The sequence below is a fragment of the Columba livia genome, chromosome 16, assembly GCF_036013475.1.
Source record: "Columba livia isolate bColLiv1 breed racing homer chromosome 16, bColLiv1.pat.W.v2, whole genome shotgun sequence".
Lineage (NCBI taxonomy): Eukaryota > Metazoa > Chordata > Aves > Columbiformes > Columbidae > Columba > Columba livia.
This window is the reverse complement of record NC_088617.1, coordinates 4,090,393-4,113,482: the sequence shown is the minus strand read 5'-3', so window position 1 is coordinate 4,113,482 and position 23,090 is coordinate 4,090,393. Positions and strand designations below refer to the sequence as shown.

Genomic DNA, 23,090 nt, shown 5'->3' with positions numbered 1-23,090 from the left:
GTTTCTATTCCTATTTTCCTATTCCTTCTCCTATACCAGTGCAGAGCTCTCCATACCTTATTTCTCTTCCCATTCTCTCCATTGCATAATGAGTAATTTACAGGATGGACTTCTGCAATTTAAAAAACAATGTGAGGACAGAGGCAAAGATGCAGGGTGATATTTGCAGGTGGTTGTGGTAAAGCGCTGCATACTTTGTGCCCATCTGTAATCAAAGACTTTCAGACTAGATTTCAGGGGAGCCCATGTGGTGTCTGTAAGCAGCCTGAGACACCCCACATCCACCCCACTGAACTCCTTGGCTCACAGAGACAGGTTACTTGCAAACTATCTTTGTCTGTTTTTTTTTCCTGCCAATGTACTTACAATGCCTTGCTGGAGGTCAACATTTGTAAGGAGATGAAATCTCTGATGTACTTAACTCTGCAGGCAGACCGCCACTGCCTACTGACAAAGCATTTCTAGGGAAGATTAAGGTTTTGCTACTCTTTAATTAGAGAACCAGGGAGAATTAGAGGTCTATGTGACTGCCTCCAGGAGCTTTGTAAGGGAGCCCGCACTTGTCTCTAATGCAGGAACCATTAATAGCTATTTCACAGGATTTTGTTCTGAATGTAGATTCAGAAGTTAGTCCCAAAATGTCAATTAAGTATCTTTTAATGACAACAGATAAACTGAGACTTAAAGAGATTCAGACCGGCTTTTTTTTCCCCTGCAATGCTACTATCTAGAGAGGACTTTCTCCCTTCATAAACATTTATCTTGAACTCCAGGTTCAGTGGTTCACTCCCCAACTGGTATCTGGCCAATGTGCTGCCCTGACTTCAGCAAAGTTATGCTGACAGGCACGAGCACAAGACCAGGCTGTTAGCAGACATGGTCAGCAAATACTGTAAGCAACTAGCAAAGCCACCGGCTTATAACTGTCTTGTAACTTAATTTCAAACCCATTTTTATCCTGTATAAAGTCACACTTCTGTCTTTTAAATAGTAAGTCACCTCTGCGAAGCCCCATTCTTGCTCAAGGTGGAGGGATCAAGAGGGAAGGGGAAGGGGAAGGGGAAGGGGAAGGGGAAGGGGAAGGGGAAGGGAAGGGAAGGGAAGGGAAGGGAAGGGAAGGGAAGGGAAGGGAAGGGAAGGGAAGGGAAGGGAAGGGAAGGGAAGGGAAGGGAAGGGAAGGGAAGGGAAGGGAAGGGAAGGGAAGGGAAGGGAAGGGAAGGGAAGGGAAGGGAAGGGAGGAGGGAGGGAGGGAGGAAGGGAGGGAGGAAGGGAGGAAGGAAGGAAGGAAGGAAGGAAGGAAGGAAGGAAGGAAGGAAGGAAGGAAGGAAGGAAGGAAGGAAGGAAGGAAGGAATATGCTGCCACGTTTGAAAAAAAAAAAAAAATCCCAAATTGGTCCAATTGATTTGGGTGCAGATTCCTGCTCTCCACCTACACAAGTCACCTGCCCTTGATGGATTGCTTTTAGTTTTCTATTTATTTTGTGGACGTCTTTGCAAAAATCCAAGGGGAAGCAAGCTACAAAAAGAAATGCTGTCACTGGGAAGTTAGTCATTAACAGCCAAGTGTCTCCCTGACAAGACAGAGATGCTGCAGCCTCTCTGAAGTTTGCATGTCATTACAGAAGGATTTTGTGATGTGACAGACACAGAGATTTAAGACAGATCTTTTCCTCTCACAGGGTCCCCTCTGCTTCTGCAGTGTTTATATGGGATCACTGAGCTATAGCAAGCATTCAGTATCAAATACATGAAGTACTATCCACATGCATCAGCCGTCAAGAAAGATTAACTTTTCTCTGCACAGCAGCACAGAAATACTCCCAGGGTAAAGAAGGACTGCCCAGACAGAAATCTTTCTTTTTCTTCCCTTCATTCCTCTCATCAAAACTGTAGGTGGCTGATGGAAATGGCTTACCTAGCACAGAGATGAATGGCCAAGAGCTAATTTGCTGCAGGAATTGACTCTGTTGCAGTTCTAGATAGAACAGTGATTTGACGGCACCTTAGAAGTGCTTAAACCTCTTTGCTGAGTCAAGTCTGAGTCCAGAATTAGATTAGAAACATAACTGATCCGGAATTCAGTGCCAATTATTTTGTACTGTAGCTGCTCCTGAAGGGATAAGCAAAATATCCTGTCTTCTTTCCTCCTAAACACTTGTCAGGCCAGTCAGAACCTCACAATCCCATTTAACCACCAGGGAGGTCAGGATTTCCCCTGGGATTTGGATTACAGCTGTAACCAGGTTTGCCACTGTTGTCCTTCAGAATACAAGCCTCAGGTCCTCAGCAGGGTCTGATGTCCATCCGTGTGTCACCTGGGGGAGAACTGGACCTCCCAGTGTCACTGTGGACCTATCCCACCATGTCCCTGCCACCTTCCACTGGCTGCACCAGGCATGTTTAAAGGGGCAGCTTGGGCAGGGCTGGTGTGAAGAGGTTCCCATGTTTCTTCTCATGGGTCATCACTCAAAAGCTTTTCTTTTTCCTTTCTGTGTTCTAATGATGGCGGGTGCAGAGGAAGGTGTTCTGGTGAGCATCACCACTCTGCTCACCAGGCAGAGCTGAGTTACACCACGCAGCACGCTGCCTTCTTGTTTTAAATGAGTCAGCCAGTACCCATGAAATGAGAGCACCTAAAACAGTCTGGAAAGGACAGATTGGCATGGCTGACTGTTGTGAGTGCACCAGGATAAAACAGCAGCATCCTTTTTAGAAACACAAGCCAGATTGGCAGCAGCATCAAAACAAGGAGGGTCGGCCCTGGTTCCAGTCCTGGCTGGGAAGTGATCTGGTTTTAGTGATTCTGATGTGCAAATAAATGGTTACTGAGGTCTACACGGCTTCAGTGGACTCAAACAAGGAGAAGCCATCCACAGCACAAAGCACTTTTGCTGTCTCAGGGCCCACATTGCTCAGGGGAGCTGAGAAACAGGCTTGGGGATATTTTTCTCAGCATAAGACTCATGTTAACGCCTCATAGGTATCTTAACTAGTCTAATAACAACATGTTAATGAAACTAGACCTAAAAGAGTAACCAATAATCAATATCAGAATGCACTAATATTATGTACCATGGACCTAACACCCCTGTTTTACATGCTTGTTTTCATTTTTTCAGTACCATTTTCTTTTCTTATACAGAACATCCAAGTGAAGTGACTAACCTCACTTTCAAACTCTAGCAACATTTAAAAAATCCCCTGTCGGTGATATTTTAGAGATGATTCATTGCAAGTAGCCATTAAAACAATTTAGCATCTGGCATTTCAGAGCAGAACTAAAAGACAAGAGACCTGAGTTCAAAGACTGAGCGGTTGCTGAACTGCTGCTTCCACAGTTAGTGTGTTTCTTTCCGCAAGCAACGCATGATGGAAGCAATTTTCCAAAGAGAAGGAAAAGCACTTTACACCAACAGGAGGTGCAGAGGGAGGGGAGGAGGCAGGGAAGGTTCGCTGTTTGATGCCCTTAATCCTATTATCTGTAGAAGCATCACAAAGCGGGAGTGCAAGAGCTCCTGAAACGGGAACAGAAGAAAAGAATATATTTGCTTCATGCCCTTCCTCAAAAGTTAAACCAATCTTTTCCCTGTGTTATTGTGGCGAGACCTGCTTACACGGAGAACACGAATTGCCTGACAGTGATGACAAGCTTAGATACATCACTCTTGTGCAATAGAGATGGACACACAAAACCTTGCTCCTGGTCTCAGAAGAGGTTGGTGATCCTCAGATATCAAGACCGCTATACAACAAAGGGGTCTGGGTCATGCTTTTTCTGCAGTTTGCATCTGAAATTTATTTTTTTCAGAATAATTTCACATTTAACACAAGGTCCTGTGTTCAACCTGGGAAACATGGATCTTCTTGGACCTAAATACTGCTTTTGTACTTTATCTTCTTTTATTGACCCTTTTGTACTTCGCCTCAAGCAGAACAAGTTCCTCAGGCATGATTGCAATCTGTCGGTACATATATAATGCTAAAAATTAAAATCAGCTTGAAAATGCAAAAAGAGCCTATTTTACTACATTTATAATTTCAGCCCAACACTTCTGGTGTGCCAGGTCCTCCAACCTGCAATACAAAGAATCACTGTAAGATACTAACAACTAGTATCAATGGACTTAGTTTGATGTGACTGGTTCTGGATGCAAACACAGAAATCATGTAAAAAGCTTCTTTGCTTCAGCCACATAGAAACATCCCCCACCAAAAAAAAAAAAAAAAAAAAGCTACCACCAAATTTGACTCATTTTTTTTAAAGAAAAAGGCAATTTTTCACATTTTAATAGCTTTCATTCCATGTCTTAATAAATGCATGTTTGTTGATTTGTGTAAGCATGATGTAGGATTCTGCAAATGAATGTAATCTGCAACAAGGGGATAGCTAACCACTAGCTAACACTTTTGAATAATGAATCCCTACTGTATCAGATGGACGCTATTCATAATAATTCCTTGCTTTTCTCATTTTGTCGTGTACAGTAGCGATTAATCAATTTGCGGTGTTATGTCACCCGCAACAAATTGCTAGCACCAAGACAAATTTATTGCTTTATGATAAAAGAACTTGTTTAGGTAGAAAGAAATTAAATTTGGGGGTTGTTATTTGAGTTTGATGTTTACATATATGACCCATGCCGTGCAGGCCAGCAGAGTAAGGGTATCCAATTATTATGCCTGTGTTTTGAGGATAGTTCAAAGAGATGCAAAAGCAAATGGTATGTTTGTACAGCTAACTAGTCCTTGAAGACAGCAAGTCCCCCTGAGAACTCTGTGCCATGAATGAGGCTCTTCAGAAGAGTTTGGATGGATTATCAGGGAGTGGAGATGTGCATTCAGTTTTTCTTTTATTTTAAGATGGTTTGATGCACTTTGGTCAGGGGGATCTAGAGGAGAAGCATCTCCCAGGATCCCAACAGGTCACATTTTCACATCTTTCCTTCTGGAGATAGTGTTGCTTTGTGCAAAGGGACTGAGCAGAAATAGCTTTGCAGGAGAGAGACGGGCAGATCTGTCTGCCAGGCTGTGTGCTGCCCTGCCATCACTCTCCACAGACGATGCAAATGTTTGATGCATAACTCAGCTGTGTTCACAGCAGCCAAAATTTGGTGCTGGAAACCAAACCCTGCTTGTCTGCCCTGGCTACTGCAGCTGGACACAGCCTTTTGGTTGGTTCCCAAGGCACTCGGTGGAGATGGCCAGCCTCCAGGGTGCAAAAGCTGGTTCATTGCTAGCAATAGGAATGCAAAATTGCTGCCTTTATTTAATTTTTTTTTTCCTTTTTCTAACTCCCCTTCAACCTTTGACAGGCTCCAATCTCAAGTTCTCTGCTCCTCCATAAATCTGACTTTTCCTCACAATTTCTCCTTCCCACTGCTGCAGAAATCACTTTGACAATTTCTCCCTGGGTTAAATGCTGTTGTTACTTCTCTTTCTTTCACTCTTCGCTTTTTCTCATTTCTTGTATTCCTGACCAGGCATTTTCTGTATCTCTGGATAATACCTCTCCCTTCCCTGCTACTCCCTGATAATGTCCTTGTCAGCCTTCTCCTGAATCATTGCTGCACCATCCCAAAAGATGTTTAACTGAGATTACCCCTTGCTGGAACCGCAAGACTGAGAAAACCCAATGCATCAAACCATTTCTCCCCACACACACTCCAGTTTGTCAAGGTGACTCTGAGATCTTGAGAAAAGAAGGGAGGAGAAATCCAGGTCAGAGAGTCTCATTAAATCCAAGTTTCACCAGATTCTGAGATTTCCTCCAGATTTTTGCCAGCATAACTAGTCTCAAAGGGTTCTAATGTAAGTCAATGACAGCACAGTAATGGTCTATTAATTAGCCAGTTTCTATCAACACCCACGGTACAGTTTTATTACCCATGACGGCAGCCAGCCTTCGATAGCAATCTGCCCTCAGAATCAGGTGAGGGAGTATTCACGCTTGCTGAATATCCCTCGTCTCTGACAGTATCTGATGAAATCAAAGCTATTTCATAAAGCTTTCTCACCATCAAATATTCCTGAATCAGAGGTGGAGGAAAAAAACCTCGAACCAACCAACCAACCAACTAACCAAAAAAAATCCCCAAAACACACACAAAAAACCCCCATCAAATCCCAAATAATGTCTTTTTGGTGTCTTCTTCCTGAATTTGTTTAATACATCATCTCCTACTACATTAAAACCAGGTGGTTCGGAATCTACCATAGTCACATAAGAAAGCATACATTGAAAGAGAGCTGAAGGGATTGTCTAGATTGATCTTTATTTTGTTGTTAAAAAGAAGCATAAGCATTGTTATTGGGTTTTTTATTTGCATTATAGCAGTTTTGCTGTCACAAACCAAATATTACCGTACAGTATATGTGGTGCACTCCTATCTGCATTCCAGCAAGAGGTATAATTTGGGCGCGTGGGTAAGCATACCCAAGTTAACATTAAGTAACTGCCAATTTAGCCTAGTGCTATAAACAATGAATTTCTCCTCTCCTGTTCCCCCACCTCAGAGCTGCCCCAGCTGCAAGGGATGAGCTGGATCTGCAGTGCTCCACACATCTCTTTCTGACTTCAAACCTTCTTCAAACTGTGTAACATTCCCTTTACCAATATCAAGTGAAACACATGAGGTTCTGGATCTCCATTTCAATTTAAAAAGTTACATAATGTGAGTGTTGAAGCCTCCATTTATATAATGAACTATTTTTTTAAAAGGAGGATAATGATCATTTTTAGATTGAAAAAGCAGGGAAAGAACACTGAAGTACAGAGTTAGAAAATCTCAGCTGATTCAGTCAATTAATTGGCAATATTAAGTCCTATAAAATAAGTAAAAAAAAATACGTAAAGCAGTTTTATCATTGTGCATGTTAGTGCAAGGGGAGAGGGCTCTGTGTTGCTCTTAATCAATATTTTGACAAAGCTGATATTTACGCTCGGGCATTTTGAACCCTTTGATGCCCATGTGGGACTTGGCCTCGCAAACATGGGTTGCCAAATGCATATTCATTAACCTTACAATTGGCTAATCCAATAAAAGAAAGCAAGAAAGCAAAAGAAAGCAAGAAAGCAAGCAAGAAAGAAATCAATGCCCTGGTAGCACTCTTACGGAGTCATTTATTGTAAACATGATCCGAGCGGCTCATTCCAGATGTACTACTAAAAGCTTAAAAAACACTGGCATTGCTTACCCCCAAGTCAAATCCTGCACAAAGAAAGGGCCTTCAGCCCAAGCCAAATGGAAAAAGGGAATTAGAAGGATGTTACTCATTCATTACTGCCACTTTAATCACTTAGAGGCCCAATTAAGTATAAATCATTAGTATTAAGTTACTTTATCCAAGACTCTTTATAACACACATGACTGGATTTGGAGGGCTCTCGGCGGCTTGATGTAGCGTGAGCTGCAAAAGGCAGTCAGATGTTGGGTTTCCCCCCTCCCTTTCCCTTTTCCCCTTGCTATGAAATTGATAAATGAAGGCTGCATTCTAGGTGCAGCAGTAATTTCTGTAGTGCAGTCAAGTGCTAGGTCCCTTGTCTCCTCCGAGCAATGAGGCCACCGTCCCCTTTAATGCCTCAGCCTTCCCCTGGGCAGCTGAAAGGCCGGACCAGAACCAGGCGCAGTTTCATTTCCATGCACAAATCCCCAGCGCAGGAGCCCGTTATTCATTAACAGATCTGTCCTTTTCCGAGGAAGGAGGTGGAGGGAATAGGAAAGCCGGGAGAGACAGTGACTTTCATCCCTTTCCCGGTCTCTGACTGTTGTTACTGCCGGAATCTCTCCCAAGGAGCAAAATGGCTTCGGGGCCACATCAAAGACATGATGCAATAGCATCCCCTAAGATACCTTCCTCTTCCCTTCCTTTTTCCCCACTTCTTCCCAACGATAAAATTTCCCCAGTGGCCCAGATCACTGTCTGGGAAGCATATTTCCTTCTAATCGGTTTTACAGCTCTTTTAAAGTAATATGTCAGATCATTTTCTCCATATACATAGTTAATGAAAGTAACCCTACAAATTCATTTTAAATAGATGGAAGTTGTTATAACCCTGATCTGGAATTTATTACATTCATTACAATCTTGCTGAAGTAGGTAATGTAATGGACTATTACTTTTATTATCTTTTTAATCCCTCAAAATTATTAGGAACTGACTAATATTTGGCATCACCCTGTTAATGTTTAAACAGAAATTGATATCTTCATTCATCTAATAAATGATGGGGTCTTTTTTCTGCATAAGAACTAAAGCTGGTGATTTTTTTTTTAACCTGAACTAGGCCAAAAGACTTCGAAGTAAAATCATAAACTGACAATGTAATAATTTTATTAAATCAGCTCTTTTATCAGGTTATGAGAACATTTTCCAGAATTATTTTCATGGCTCCTGACTACCTGAGAGCAGTCTGGGCCCCATTGGTTTCTCCAAGAGGTGGATTAAGATTCTACTTCAGCCCTTTAATCCAGCTCTTTGCCTGCTGACCAACACAAGCAAAGTATTTCACAAAACTCTCTCCAGTAAAGACAAACTTTCTTACTACTCAAGAGCAGTATTTTTCAAAGTTATCCTCAGATGTTTTAAATTGGTCTCCCAAAACAATCACTTTCTTGTACATGTTCTTTAACATGGTGGTCAGTCACACCTCTTTGATATTGATGGGGTGTAATTAGTCCCACCTGAATTTACAACACACGCTGCCAAAAATACCAGCACTTCCTTCTCAACCCCTTGCCCATCGGTAGCAACACCTGCAAGTTCACTGAGCAAATTCGGGTTTGGGCTGCAGAAGCCATGCAATGCATCACCAGTTTCATGGGTTAAGAGTCTTCTGGGAGCTGTTTCAGGGTGGCAGTTGTGACTACAAGCACCTGGTAGAAACCACACAAGGTCCATGTGTCCTCACAGGCGCATGTGTGCAATGACACATCTGAGCCCAGCAGCCTGTGCAAGCTGAAAAACCCTGTCCAGAAAGGCTGGGGTGCAGCCCAGTGTTACATACGAGGTTCAATCAGGCCCTGAACTTTCCACCAGCAGCAATAAAGCCCTCATCTGCCAAATCAGTTGACATCTTGCCAGATTTGTGCTTACAGTGGTGTCCGTGGGAGAAAGCTTCCTGCTATTGATGTGGTTATTAGTATTCAGCTGCAGATGCAAAGCTTAAAGTCCCAGTAGACCTGGAACAAAGTCACTGATCATCCGTGGCACTTGTGTCACTGACTGTGGCAGGAACAGAGTTCAACCCTGTTTGAATGGCCTATTTGGGTTTTCCACACAAAATCTATCACCTGGACTTCCCCTTGGGCTAAAAGCCTGTGCTATCCCCATGGGCATGTTGGACACATTTCCCAAAGACATGAAAAGGATGAAGTCCCATTTTTGGAAGCTATTTAGATAGAGACCATAACAATGCAAACAAGTTTCTGAAGGGATTTGTAAAAGCACCTCAGTTTTATTTTATATTGGTGATGATGAAGGTGCTTTTGAACCTTACATGAAATACCTATTTGTACTTTTGCCCAGCTTTAGACACCTTTAAAAAGAGGAACTCAAGTCACTTCTGAAATGGCACTAACAAATCTGGCCCTTTGGCACTTTCAGAAATGTTACCCAGCATGCAACCTTTGAAAACATCCAAGCTCTGTTTTAATGCTTTTAATCTATACCTCACCTTACAAGGGCTATTAATATTCATTATAGATTAAGGCCAAAATGAAGATAACAAAGAGTTCTTTACAGTTTCTTTTGACTTAAAACTGGGTTTTGTAGCACAGTGCAAAGACAAGAAAAGTTTCTTTGGACAGTAGTCCTAAAAAAAAGTCACTGACGTGTGTATATTATATTTATATATACTTAAAAGACATTTTTATTGTATATAGGTGAAAAAATACACAGAGTTAGTAGTATGATAAAAGAACTACAAAGGGGACTCACAGCCTGGTTTGGTTTTAATTGAGATGAAAAATGAAAAATATGAAAATTCAGAAGCAACCTTGAAAGTGAAACATTTTCTACAAACTGACCCAGTGAATGAATATTAGATAATGCATATTCACAGAAGTAAAGATCCCCAGACAAAATGTGAAAGATAAGTGCCAGATTTCAGTGAAAGTAATGACAATGTTCGTAGGAAGAACCCGCTTGGGCTGTGTTTACAGAAGCTTCAGAAATCATGCAGAAATAACCAGCCTGCAAATTTTTACCTGTTACATTCACACCTTTGAATATCATTGTGTGCCCAGTATGTTGAGAGCAGACAGGGTCAGAGATGCAGCTGGGCTCTCTCCACTGCTTATGTCTTATGTCAATTTACACCAGCTAAGGATCTGTTACGAGCATAATCATGTTTTGTCCTCCAATGTTCTCTCAAAGATCAATTACCATTTTAATCTTGTAAAACCGAACCTGCTGCAAGTACCTGACCAGAATAATCCCTGAACCATACTGGGGTTGTTAGCCACAACCTGCTTTTACTTCATGGACCAGACATCCGCAAAACTATGTGGCAGAAAGATGCTATTTACTTGGACTTCGGTACTCTTAACTACATTTTAAAAACACATTCCCTTTTAGTAGCTAGTTTGCAGAAAATCAAGTCTTTCAGCTGCACATTAGAACCAATACTTTCTTGTCTTGCATTAATGCTGTCCATGCTTTATGATCTGCAGCTGAGACAGAGTAAAGGGAGCAGAGGAAAAGAATCCCTTTTTTTGTATTCCAAATACTGCTTTAATAAGACTGAAAGTCTCTCTCTTTCTCTCCTTATAGCCCTACAGCAAATAAATGGAGGTGTCAGCCCAACACCCTTGTAGGTTTAAACTGAATGGAAGTGTCCTTTTGAAAAGCTTGTTCTGTCTGACAGTCCTGAATGTGCTCCTATTGCAGTTCCTTTGAACACCCATCTTTTCTGTGTTGGTGCTTTGCTGACATGGCTTTTCGTTGAGTTAAAGATTAACAGAATGCTACAGAATGACAGGACTTTGTGATAACTTAATTGCACGAAACATAGTTTCTCCTATGCAAATCGGAGTATAATTGGACACTAAGAAATTACTCTCACTGTTTAAAGATGGCAAAGTGGATTTTGGACACACACGGGGAATAACAATCTATTACCTTTTATTATACTTGAAAAAAATAGTTCATAGTTTCTGTGATGAGCATTAGACACGCATTGAATGCCATGAAAGTATTTGATTATGTACATAAAATATAAAGTCTGAAAGCTCTAAAGCTTCCTTCGTTTTAAGTGTATTTTAACTGCTGACATTGAAATTATCATAACAATGTGGGAGCTCTGCAATACATTCATAAATTGTGAATTGTAACGGACATACCTTTCAAAGGTCCCAGGGTATTTACCAGCCAGAGAGAACACGGCAGAAACTCTTGTAAATGAGAAAGCACTGAAGAAGCTCCCTGAAACTGTTTCTTTGTTACAGTTAGGTTTCGGTAAGGATAAGTAAAGGATTACAGCATCATCTAAACAAATATCATAAAACTGATAGAAAAATGAAATTATAATCACAAAACGGGATCATTCTAGGGCAATTGTTCCAACCCAGACTAAAGGTATCTGCTAAAGAGCCAAAGAAAAAGCAAAGTGATGTGTGAGACCTCAGAGTAGGTGATGTTATCTACTGAACTATTTAAGACTTCACCTTTAACAACAGCAAGGGATCGTAAACCAAAGTATATGAGCTAAGCCCTGGCTCCCCTTGAAAGAGCACAATTATAGTGCATCCCACCCTTCTCCCCCAGTGCTTCACTGCGGAGGCTCAACACTTTAGGAATGCTAAAGCACAACAGAATGGAAATGGTATTGGAACAGAAAGAGTCTCCCGAAATGAACTGTACGCAGCCCGTTGTGTTGGCATGATTGATACTGGAGCATGTAGGTGTAATGAAACTGATGCTGTCTCTTCTGCACCTGTGATTTATTGAGTACAAATTTAAGATGAGAAAAGGCCCCATACGAGGAGCTGCATCTTCCCCCTCAAAGAGGGTATGGTCATCCATCACCAGCCATTGCAAAAGGCCCAATAGTGAGCGGCTCATCAGATGAGCCAATAGTCTCTTTGTTGGGATTCCTAACAAGTGTTGGATCAGCAAAAGTCTATTTAGGCTGGTGGACCTTTCAGGACCAATTTGTAGTGGGTCACTGATTCTGCTAGTGTATTATCTTCTTTACTACTAGTACCAGTTGGGCAAGCAGCAAAGATTAATGATTTTTGCTGCTGACTGTTTGTGGCAATCTACTGCTTCTGGACTAAAGATTAAGATTTTTTTGTGCTTTACTAGAAAGGACACACCTTTTATCTGGGGCCCATTTTTATCTGCTGGGTTCTGTACAGATAATAGTAATTAAAAAGGGCATCTCAGCTGCCTTTTTAATGGCAATAAAAGGGATTTTTGTTGGTGCATAGCATAACAGAAGAGGGTTTTGCAAGAGAATAATAAAACTCAAAGCTGAGAGAGAGTTTGATTCTCATTGGGCTAGAGAATATGGCACAGCACAGGTCTTTTCCTCATCCCTCAAACACGGTGCTGTGGAAATGCAGAGATCTCCCTTCTCCTCTTTAAAGGAAAGAGAAGGAAGGAAATGGGGATTTCTGCAGCAAGAGCTCATTTCCCAGGTTGATCTTTCATTATTTTTCATAGCAGAAATCCCCATTATAATGGACTTAGTGATGGTGCAAAATAAGTCAAGACCCATCCCAAGAGCTTGAATCTGTGCTGGGACCCCGGGGAACTCCCACGGTGCCGAGTGGCTTCGGTCCCTTTTTGAACCAGTTTCTCTGAAAGACTATTCAGAAATGACAATGCTGTGACTGTATCATTGGGACAGAACAATATGGGAACACTGACTGGCAACTTCCAAGAAAGCAAACAAGGGAAGGGCGAGATTTTGGTTAAATGTGTGTTTTCAGAGATATCAGCTGTCTCTCATTAGCCCGCTAACAAACTCTGAGATCTGTTCCCAAGCTCAGGAGGGTGGTAGAGCAGGACACTGGGCCCTTCTAGAGAAACTCAACTAACTCCTTATAACGATTATACTGCTCAGCTCCTTGGCCAACAAGGGAGAAACCACTGCTGAAGAAAGTGAAAATATGACAACTACATAATTCTACTGTTAGAATGAAGGGCCAAAACCAGGATAAAAGAGCTTCAAACTGCAGCACTCTGAAAACTCTGTTCCAAGCTTTCATCATCAGTATTATTTGCCTGTACCAGTGCCATGTGCTAGAAAGTTCCCAGCAGCTGAGAAGGAGCCTGCAGCTGTGTCATAGACAAAGGTCAGGCCAGCAGAAAGTTATGAGTGACCAGTGAGAAAATGGTTCAAAAACCAGCACAATTCCTGCAAAGGGCTTGGCAGGAATTAATCTTTGCAAAGGGCTTCAACTGCAGATGGGCCAGGGTTGGTGGGTGAGCTCAGGGAAGTCCTGTGTGCTCCTGCAGCTTCCTCAGCCTGTGTGAAGTTAAAGATGTTGCACAGCAGCGTTTCCAAAGCCCAGGATTTTCCCTCAGCTGAAAAACAGGACAAAGCATTTTTCACGCACTCATCAAGGATCTAATTTTTAAAGGGAAGAATTCTATAAATGACCTAATAAAAAAAGTGATCTAGTTGTTTCCACAAGTGCTTCCGAAATTACCAGGGCCTTTTTTCCCTGCTTGTCATTGTTCTTGGAGTCATAAATCACAACCCAGGAGATCACTCAGCTCTTGACAATTTGCAACCATACTACCAGGTCTCATATTCAGCCGGGCTGCAATCACGGACAAGCTGTTACTTAAGCAGTTGACAGGTTCAAAATAGCACAAACTACAAGGATACCATCTAGTAAAGGGGTTTTAATTTTTTTTATATGCTTGTATGCTACTGTTGTTGTGAGCACTGTCAGAAAACATGGGTACTGCACTGTAGGTGTTACAAAATCACTTTGTGGAATCTAACATGAATGTGAATTTTTCCTCTGTGCTATTTCATTTGTCTTTCATTTTGAAATACATTTATTCAAAGAAGTCTTCCGCGTATTACATGGAGGATGTTTTCTTACTCCAACTGCTGAAACAGGCTTCCACCAAAAATTAAAAGAATGGGAAGCTGAAGTTTTAGCAAAATTATTGACCTTCCAGAAAAACAAACAGCACTGTATTGCATCTCACACCTGCTTATTTTTTGGTGGCCTGGATGTGTCCTTGGTGGCAGGTAGGATGCTGGCAGCCTGCTGGGTTCCCTGGACCGAGGTGCTGGAGCCGAAGCTCCTCGGGTTGGAAACAGAGGGAAGAACCATGGGGCACGTTTGGCTGCCTGAGCAGCGTGGTGGCAGAGCAAAGCAAACATTACTGGCAACAAGGACAGGGTGATGACGTATATGTTTTAAATCCCAGCTAGGGAAACAACAGTAGGTGTTTCTCAAATTTGATCCTCTGGATGACAAATGCCTTTCTCTCTTTTGTTCCCTCAACAAAACTGAGCTTGCTGTATTTCATTCCCTGGTCAGCCTTGCAGACGTGTTTTGACATTGTTCAGTGAACCCTGGCCATATTTTAAACACACAGCTATGGAAAATGGGGTGCATCTGGTATTACGGAATGCCACACTGGGACCTCCTCTTCTCTCAAGCAAACAGCAGAAAATGTCCTTCCTAAACCACTTCACAGATAATCCCACAATTTATAAAGCTCCAACTCGTTCTTCTAGGCACTTTCTTGGACTTAATGCCATTAAATGAAAAAAATTGATACTGGTAATCAAGATGAACCCATAATTTATGGCAAACCCCCTTGGCAGTTCTTCTCTTTGGGATGGTCATCCCATGTGCTGTAGCTTCTTTCTTTAAGGAAATTCTCCCATACCCAGAGAAAGTAATAAAACCAGTTTTTCCAATGAATCATCAGAAGATGACTTAACCTTTGCTCAGAAGGAACAAGCACCTGACAGAAAGTTGGGCCCAGGGAACCAACTTTCCTGGCCCATGCAAGAGCGTGGGCAAGGAGAGAGCCAATGCTATGGTGAACTGTCAAAGCAGCTGTATTAGAAACAAAATGAGGAATAACCTGTGGCAGGAATAAAAGTTGTACAAATCACTTCACAGTGGGCCAAGTGACGAAAAAGAAATAAAAATGTTTAAAAAAAGAGCTCTTAATTATCTTATAATGCAATATTTGAGGGTTCATTTGGGGTTTCTTATCCTCCAAATACTGCCACCCTGGGAGAACACAGCCTTTTATTTGATTTTGGCCTGGTTTCATGGTGCCTTGGAGAATGAGCCGAGGACACCCCTGAGCAGTGTGTTAGGAAGGGGTCAGGCACTGAGCTTGATATTTTCCTGAATGTTGGCTGGAGAGCAAAGCCAAGGCAACTTCTCATGGCCAGGAATGGGGAGGACATGCTGATGGGAGAGCTACGTGCTGCAGGGCACTTTCCTGTGCCTTCCCAACTAAGGCACAGGAGATGAAAATGCCATTTCCACTCGCAGGGAAACCTGTTCAAAGTAAAGTCCTCCTGCTTAGTGCAGGTTTTGAAATAACAAAAACAAAAAAACCCACCAAACCCAAATGCAGAATTCCTTTGCAGACAAGGCAGAACAGTAAAAACTGGAGACTTTGCTTGCTTTTCACTCTAAGTAGAGTGTTATTGGATCCAAGTTCACACTTGGATGCAGTTTTTTCCCTGCTGAATTCCAAGGCAAAGTGCACAGCTGCCCTTGGCTCCAGTCTTCTGTACATAAAATCGACCTGCCTTAAAGGAAGATCAGATCTCCGCTGATGACACTCAATAGCCAGAGCACAACAAAAGGGCATCACATGTGCTGCAGCTGGTCAGAAGTTGCTCAGTGAGACACCGCTGGACACCCAGCAAAGCCAAGAGGCAGAGAGCTCTGGTGACTTTGCACGGAGATTTGGTAGAGCACTTATGGCAACATGGCACCAAGCCATCTCATTGTTACACCTAAATAATTACAGAATGAGCCCCTGTGTAAGGGGAGTCCAGGACAAAGACTGAATGTATACTCTGAAGAGCTGCCTTCAGAATTGCTTTCCTGCAAAGGAGCAAGATACTGGAGGGCAACTCAGCCGTGCATATTCACCTTCATTTAGATATTTATGTGATTGTACAGTAATGTGCAAGCCCTTCCATAGGATATTTTTTTTAGCCAGTTAAGGAGGAACAAAAAGGACAAGTGACATGACCAAGGCCACAGAGATAATCAGTGTCAGAGGGAAAAAACCCACAACACACACAAAAACAACCAACAAACAAACAAAAAACAAAGCAAACCACAACAGAAAACCCCAAACAGAACAAAACCAACAACACCACACACACAAAAAACCCACACAACTAATTTTTCTCCCCTCCTCCCAATTTCATTAGTTGCTCAGACTTAGTGCTTACAGAAACCAACAGGAGTTTCAGTGGTTTAAAGGTCAGGCCCAAGTACAGCAAAGCCCTGGGGTGAAAATGTGTTTCTCTTCCTCGCCCTTCCCTGCAGCAGATGTATATTCCAGCACATTCAGTAGGGGAGGTTAGTCCTTCACTGGAGTCCCTTGAATAAAGAGAAGCTTCTGGGAGCACACTGAACAAATGGGTTATTTTGAAAGGACAAGTTAGCTCTATAATTTGCCTTCACAATGTGTTCTGCACTCTAATTACAAATGCAAACACAGTAATTGAGAACAGCATCATAAAACTCTAAAGGAAGCCATAAGTGATATAATACATGGACATGTTTACCATTTGGTACAGCAGGATGCCTCTGTGATGTTTTCCCCATGTTTAAACAGGGTGGAGATTTGCTTTTCTTTCATAAAGTTAATTCCATGACAGCAATTCTTCCCTCAGCATCCCTGCTCCCAAGCCTGGATCAATTAAAATACAGCTTTCAGAAAACATTTCCTCTCTTTTCTCAAGTTAAAAAAAAATCTCTTTTTCTTTTGAAATATTAAATGAACAATTTAATAAAGGTATTCCAAAGGGAAGAAAAAAAAAGGGAAGATCCTAGTGTGTTCTCCACCTGTGATGTCCCACTCCTGCCTGCAACAGCACAGAACTCATTGGGGTGAAATGCAGAAAGGATCAGGGGGCTGCACTGCTGCACCCCACCTAAACTGTCCCTGGGGCACTCCAGCCCTTCCAGAGGTTGGCAGGAGAGGGGGTCCCCAGGCAGCTTTCTGCTGGGTACCCACTGCTTGGACAGTGCAGGCAAGCGCTGGCTCTTGATGCTTCCCAGCCATTTAATGAACTCTGCCGTGTGCTGGGGTGTGGAGAAGTGTTCAAAGCTCCTGTTTTTCCTGTAAAAGAGTGAGTAGTTTAGGCTGATGAATGGCAAATGAAGTCAGGGAAGCGGCTCGCAGACTGCCTGAGAGTTTTCTGCGCAGATGGATAGCAGGAGGGTCTGCAGCATCTTGGTGCAGTCCCACATTCCTGTCTTTATCCACTTTGTCCTTTTTTGCCCTTCTACTCTTCCTCCTCTGACATCTCTCAGGTCACCCTCCCCATTTCAACCTGAGGTCCTGCTCCAGCAAAGAATTCAAACCAAAGCAATGTCTGCGGGCCTCAAATGTCTTCCCAGTCACAACACAGAGAACAGAAGTGGAAAAATAAATGCAACGTTAGCCCTGTCCTCTAGAAAGAGCCTTTGGGATGCCGGGTGGCAGGGAGGAGCAGACAGAAGAGATGCTCAGCACCTCAGGGAGTACCACAGGAGTAATGGTGGGACTGGCCTATTTATAAAAGAGCTAGGTATTGGCACGGACAAATAAACCAAGAGGAATAGGACTGAATGTGCACCGACAGGGTCCTACAAGCTCACATAAGCTTAACAGCTGCTAAATAACGTGACAACTCATGTGATTCAAGCCAGAACAGTTCAACCTCCCTTTCGAGATCAATGAAGACGTGTGTCCTATCTGCGGCTCGCACGTGTGCACACCCCGTCTCTTCACATTTGCTGAAAGCTGCTATGGCCTGATTTTCAGAGGTGCTGAGTGCCTGCAACTCATCGTGACAGGCTATACATCAAATCCATCACCTCTTGGGAAACTTGATTACCCTAGTGGAAACCCTCATTTCAAGCATTTAACTGGTTCCTACTGGTTTCAGCCAGCCAGCTAGGTTTTGGAATGGATTACTTGGTTTGGGCTGTACTAATCCTTCAGAAGAAATAAATCCGTGTCCATGAAGATCAGTGTAGGAATCTACTGCAATGTCTAGAAAGGTATCAATTAAAGGGGGAAAAAAAATCTATTTTTAAAACATTGAACCAATAAAAATAACTCACACTTGGCTGGTTAGAGCTGTTCATCAGGTGACTTGCTGCTGAACAGATGTCTCCAGCTGGGAATTCTTGGATGAAATTCTCTATCTTCTCCTTTTTTTTATAAAACAGTTATTAAAGAAGTATGTTAGAGTTTTGAAACGTGCTAATTCAAGCCAGAAAACCAAAACAAAACAGAAACCACACATATATTGCCAAAAGAGAGGGTGCTGAGGTGTAATCACAGCTTTAAGGGGTGAAGCTGTTTATCTGGATGTCTGAAGGATGAAAACACAGTTATTGAAAAACCTGCAAATACAGAGCTAAGGCTGAAGGAAAACAGGGCACTCACACTGAAAGCGTGGAGAGTCTTAGAGAAGGCTACCCAGGAGACTCTCATCGGTTTTGTAATAATGCTCAGAAAATGTACAAAGTGGTACTTAACTGTGTATATGGAGATTAGTTCACAGCAATTAGAGAATTTTTTTCCTAAATTTTCAGCCACAGTGGATATTTACATATCTATATATGAATAACCTAATTAATACCTATATTGCTGTTTAGCCAAAGACTGGCTAGAAGAGGGATAACTGAGTCTGATGTAGCATGGGTATGTACTGACTGCTTCTTTTCTACCTTACCACATATTTTCTACCTTACCACATCTATACAGGAAATTTTGGTGTGCACTTTGTCTCCACTAACACATGAGGAATTGATTCCACCAGAGGAAAACAAGCAGAAATTCTCTCCTTCCGTATAGGCCAAGTGTCCCATAGGATTGCCACTAAAATAGACACAAAAATGAAGCAACCTTCCCTGACCACCTTTCATTCTCGCAGCAGCCTGTGCTCACCTTGCACTGCCTCTCTCCTTGCTGCATTTTTCTACAAGCCCTCTTTCCAGCCAAGGAGATGTGGTCACTATTCATAGGGTTTCAGAACGACCCATCCAGCAACCAGCCAATTTGGCTTGAGAACATTCCGTTTAGGAACACACAGGGTGAGAATTTGTAGCACCACTGTGCTGCCGGCTCTCCTGCACAAATTAATTTAACCATTGTGCAGAGAAGCTCTGGAAGCAAAGAAATTGTTACAGGGAAACAGCAGCTTTCCCCAGGGGCAGCAATGAGCCTTGTGAACCCTCCTGGCCAGGTCACATTAGATCTGCTCCCCTTGGACTCTGCATAGGATCCTTGTGGTGGGCAAGGATGGGAAACATATCCAGCTTTTCCAGGGCCTGGAGGTCTAGTGAGATTTAGGCTGGGAGGTATTCACAACATACAGCAATACACACACACACATTCTAAATCACAGTTTTATTTCCCAAAGAGAAAATGGCAAGTTGCACTATGAGCCAATATTTTGTAATTTACACTCTGAGATGGATTTTAAAAGCATCCGATCTGGGGCTCTTAAAGGTTGTGGATCTGTTTATACATAAAAGAAATACAGATCAGGAATCTTTTCCTCTCCCTTGTCTGGATAACAGCTGAATAGAAGTTCCTCAGGCTAACAAGGAGAGCAAACAAAAAGCATTTCCCCAGAATTATTCCCTTTCTTTGTCTCTCTTCTTTTCCCTTCTCATGTTTAGGACTTTAAAATGTTTGGCGAGGAAGGTGGGGGCTTGCAGAAGCCAGCTCGTTTCCAGTTCTGCTCATCCTTATCTCTCAGAAATGCACAAAAGGACTTTAATTTCACTGAATAACAGCTTTCTACTAAATACTTCCTCGCTTTTCTTCTGCACCTGGATCTCTACGGAGGGACTGGCTAGCGCAGGAAGATAACTGCATTTCCTGAGGTGAATAGAGAGCTTCATTCCCAAAGGGCACAATAAACCTGATCCTTCCTCTTCTGATCAACAAGAGCACAGAAGCTGCAAACCTGACCAGTGCATCAAAAAGGAGCTTGAAAAATATTTCAAGCAAAAAATGCTAACGGTGCATCCTTCTCCTGTAACTGCACTGATATTAAATCAGGAAACAGTACTGAACAACCACAAACACATATATACAGGGGTTGTCAAAACAGAAACAAAACAAAATCCCTAATAGGGACTAAAGGTACAAAGAGCAAGAAGAAGAATATACAGTATAGGCTTTATGATTATATTTAAATCCTTATGCTGCAAAAGCTGGAAAGGGAATTCCAAAAATGTTCATATATAAGCAGGCTTTTTTGATCCAGGATTTTGTGCAATGAAAAGGAATTACAAATCAGTCTGAATGAAAGGGTACAGGTCCCAGTGGGTGCTGGACTATGCCTGTGTACTCCTGGGTTGTAACAACCCCCTGACCCTGCAAGAGCTGAGGGACAAACTCAGCTCTGCTGGGACCTGCCTTGCTGCTGCTGCCATTGAACCTGCAGCAACGCTCATTTCTGAAAAGAGGCTTGCATGGTCCTGGGTCTCCTCAAGGACAGCTGAGGCCAGATCTTCTTTGTCTCCTTCTTGGTCATCTGAAGATTTGATCATCAAGAAAGTCTCCTGCTGAGCCCCTTGGAAAAACAGGCAACAGGCTGTGGCCAGAAAGGGATGTTAACCTTTTCTGGAAGATCTCCTGGCTGCTCATGGCTTGGTGACATTGGGCATAGGTCCAGGACACTTCCCTGCCTCCCTGACATCTCCCTCTTCTATATCCCTTCCAAGAAAACTGAAAACCCTTGGGAAGATCACTTTTCCCACACAGACATCTGTGCAGTACCTCTGTATTCATAAGAGAAGCAGATAAGCAAGAGAGAAATTTTTTCTAGTAGGATGTGATCCAAGTTCTGAAGTGTCTGAAAAATCTTTGAATTACATGAAATTCCATTGCAAGAGACGACTGCAGTAATTACAGCTCTTCAGCTTGTACTGGCTACTTCAGTCCCAAAAGGCAACTTCTGATCACTCGGAAAGATTTTGGTGCTGCTTATTAGATAAATGCTCCTAAAGGGGCTCAGATAAGGAACTCTGCATGCCAGGGTTCAAGTGGGAAGCAGGACTCAGCCAAGCACAGGAGTAAAGCTGACCCTAGAAAGGTTCAAACTGGGGATTTTGTGCTTCCAGATCAGGTGTTTCTGTTTGAAACAAGTAGCAAGAGGAATGATAACAAGAGCGTGTATTAGAGAGAGGGCTATGATGAGACTGCGGGGTTTGGAAATTATGAGAAAGAGACAAATTCTTTTGAAAACAAGTTTGAATCGACTCATTCCTTTTACGATCGGGCTGAGGCTGAAAGTAATAACGAGGAGAATGTTTCTGGTCTCTACTCACCTCCCTGCCAAAGACGCCCTCGTGGGACGTTATAGAAGAGGGAGAAATGTTGTTTCGTCTCAAGACACCCCTTTTCCCTCCCCAGGGTGCAGCGAGACCCCGAGCAAACTGCCGAGGCTGCCACTGAAGAGCTGCACTTCTTCCTCTGCAAGTGCACAAAAAAAGCAGGAGGAAACGCAGAGCAGCACCCCCCCCTCCCTAGCCGTGCCCCCATCCCGGGCCGCGCATCCGAGCAGCCCCGCGACCGACGCTGCCGGCCCGGTCTAACCCCGAGCAGCGGGGGGCACTGGGGTGCCGTTGCCCCCTCTAATAACCCCCGTTCCCCGGCTCCTACATTCACTCGAACTCGCAGAGACTCAGAGCTTCGCCTGGGCATCACCCCCAAGGTGCGCCGGCGCGATGACCCCCGAGATTCCCAGTCCCGTCCATACCAGCACCCCACAAAGCCGCGCTGGGGGGAGAGGAGGGCCCCAGCCCCCAGTGGAGGGGCCGCGACCGGCAGGGAGCAGCTCCGCACCCAGTCTGTCCGCGACCGGCACGGGCGAGCTCACTGATTTAATTAAACACGGTGCGCTCAAATCAACCACCTAAATTACGGCACCCTCCAGGTGCACTTATTCTGTAGGATCGCCCCCCGCGACCGAGCAAACTCCAAATCCACCGCCCGGACATACCGAATGCACCCCCCCCCCACACCGCCCTCCAAGCGGGGATTTAATGCTGGGCGCTGCGAAGCCTCGGGGAAGAAAGCCCCACAAAAACCTACCCTTCTGAAGTGTTGCTCCACTCCCTTGTCACAGATCCACCTGTGAAAACGTGTCTAAAGTTAGTACTGGGATTTGCCCCGCTCTTAACTGGTTCAGGCTAAAATCTGAAGAGATCCAAGTTAACCCAGGAGGGTACAATAGCTCATTTTATACTGCAAAGCTGCTGTGCAGACTTTGTCCAAAGAATGCTGCACACTTTACTTTGACAATCCCCGCCGAAAAGGGAGAGAGGAAACAAAGACTTATGATTACCATTAGTAATTTAATCCTAAATTCGTGGGCCATTCCCATCAGCCCGAACAAGCAAACATCAACACTTTTCTTTCTCATGCACATATATCTGCGATAGATGATTAACCAGGTCCGTCGCTGCCTACACAGGAGAGAAGAAAAAAAATCCTGACAAACAGCACGGTGTCTGCTTGCAGTTTGAGAAATTAAAAATCAAGCGAGAGGAAGTAAGAACTAGGAAAGTGATGCCCTTTTCCTTCATTAGTGCCGACTGACAGCCATGGGTGATTTCGGTTTGGATAGTAGTTTCTTAACAAAACTCCCATTTCAGACAACTTATCCCACTAATGTTATGGACTGAAAAAGCTAATTTTGGGGGAAAAATAGCAGTCAGCTACCAACAACGAGGAGCGCTTCTCAGAGAACCAGTAGCGTGGAAAATACACACATAATAGTCATCTTATTTTTTTATCAGTTACCTAGACCTGCTGTTTCTAAGAACTAGGGACTGGGATGCCACCGTAGTACGATTCGCTTCTAAATGTCACCCCTCCCCGATTCAGGCAGAAGAACT

At 43.2% G+C, this 23,090-nt stretch overlaps 1 protein-coding gene across 3 annotated transcripts in view; it reads right to left on the bottom strand.

Moving 5' to 3' along the window:
- Nucleotides 1-23,090, bottom strand: part of LOC110358960 (uncharacterized) — a 44,164-nt gene that overhangs the window by 17,748 nt on the left and 3,326 nt on the right. Inside the window, exons 1-4 of one of the 3 annotated variants that reach the window (XR_010466545.1) lie at nt 21,950-22,244; nt 21,519-21,663; nt 18,291-18,380; nt 1,332-17,301 (exon numbers count right to left, since the gene is read on the bottom strand). Coding sequence is in view for 2 of the 3 variants with exons in the window: in XM_065031896.1 (XP_064887968.1) it covers nt 18,291-18,380; nt 21,519-21,663; nt 22,285-22,324 (275 nt within the window). In the remaining variant the exon portion in view is untranslated. Of the gene's footprint in view, nt 1-1,331; nt 17,302-18,290; nt 18,381-21,518; nt 21,664-21,949; nt 22,245-22,284; nt 22,325-23,090 lie in introns of those variants that run through there. The other 2 variants (XM_065031896.1, XM_065031897.1) reach the window with 2 other exon arrangements.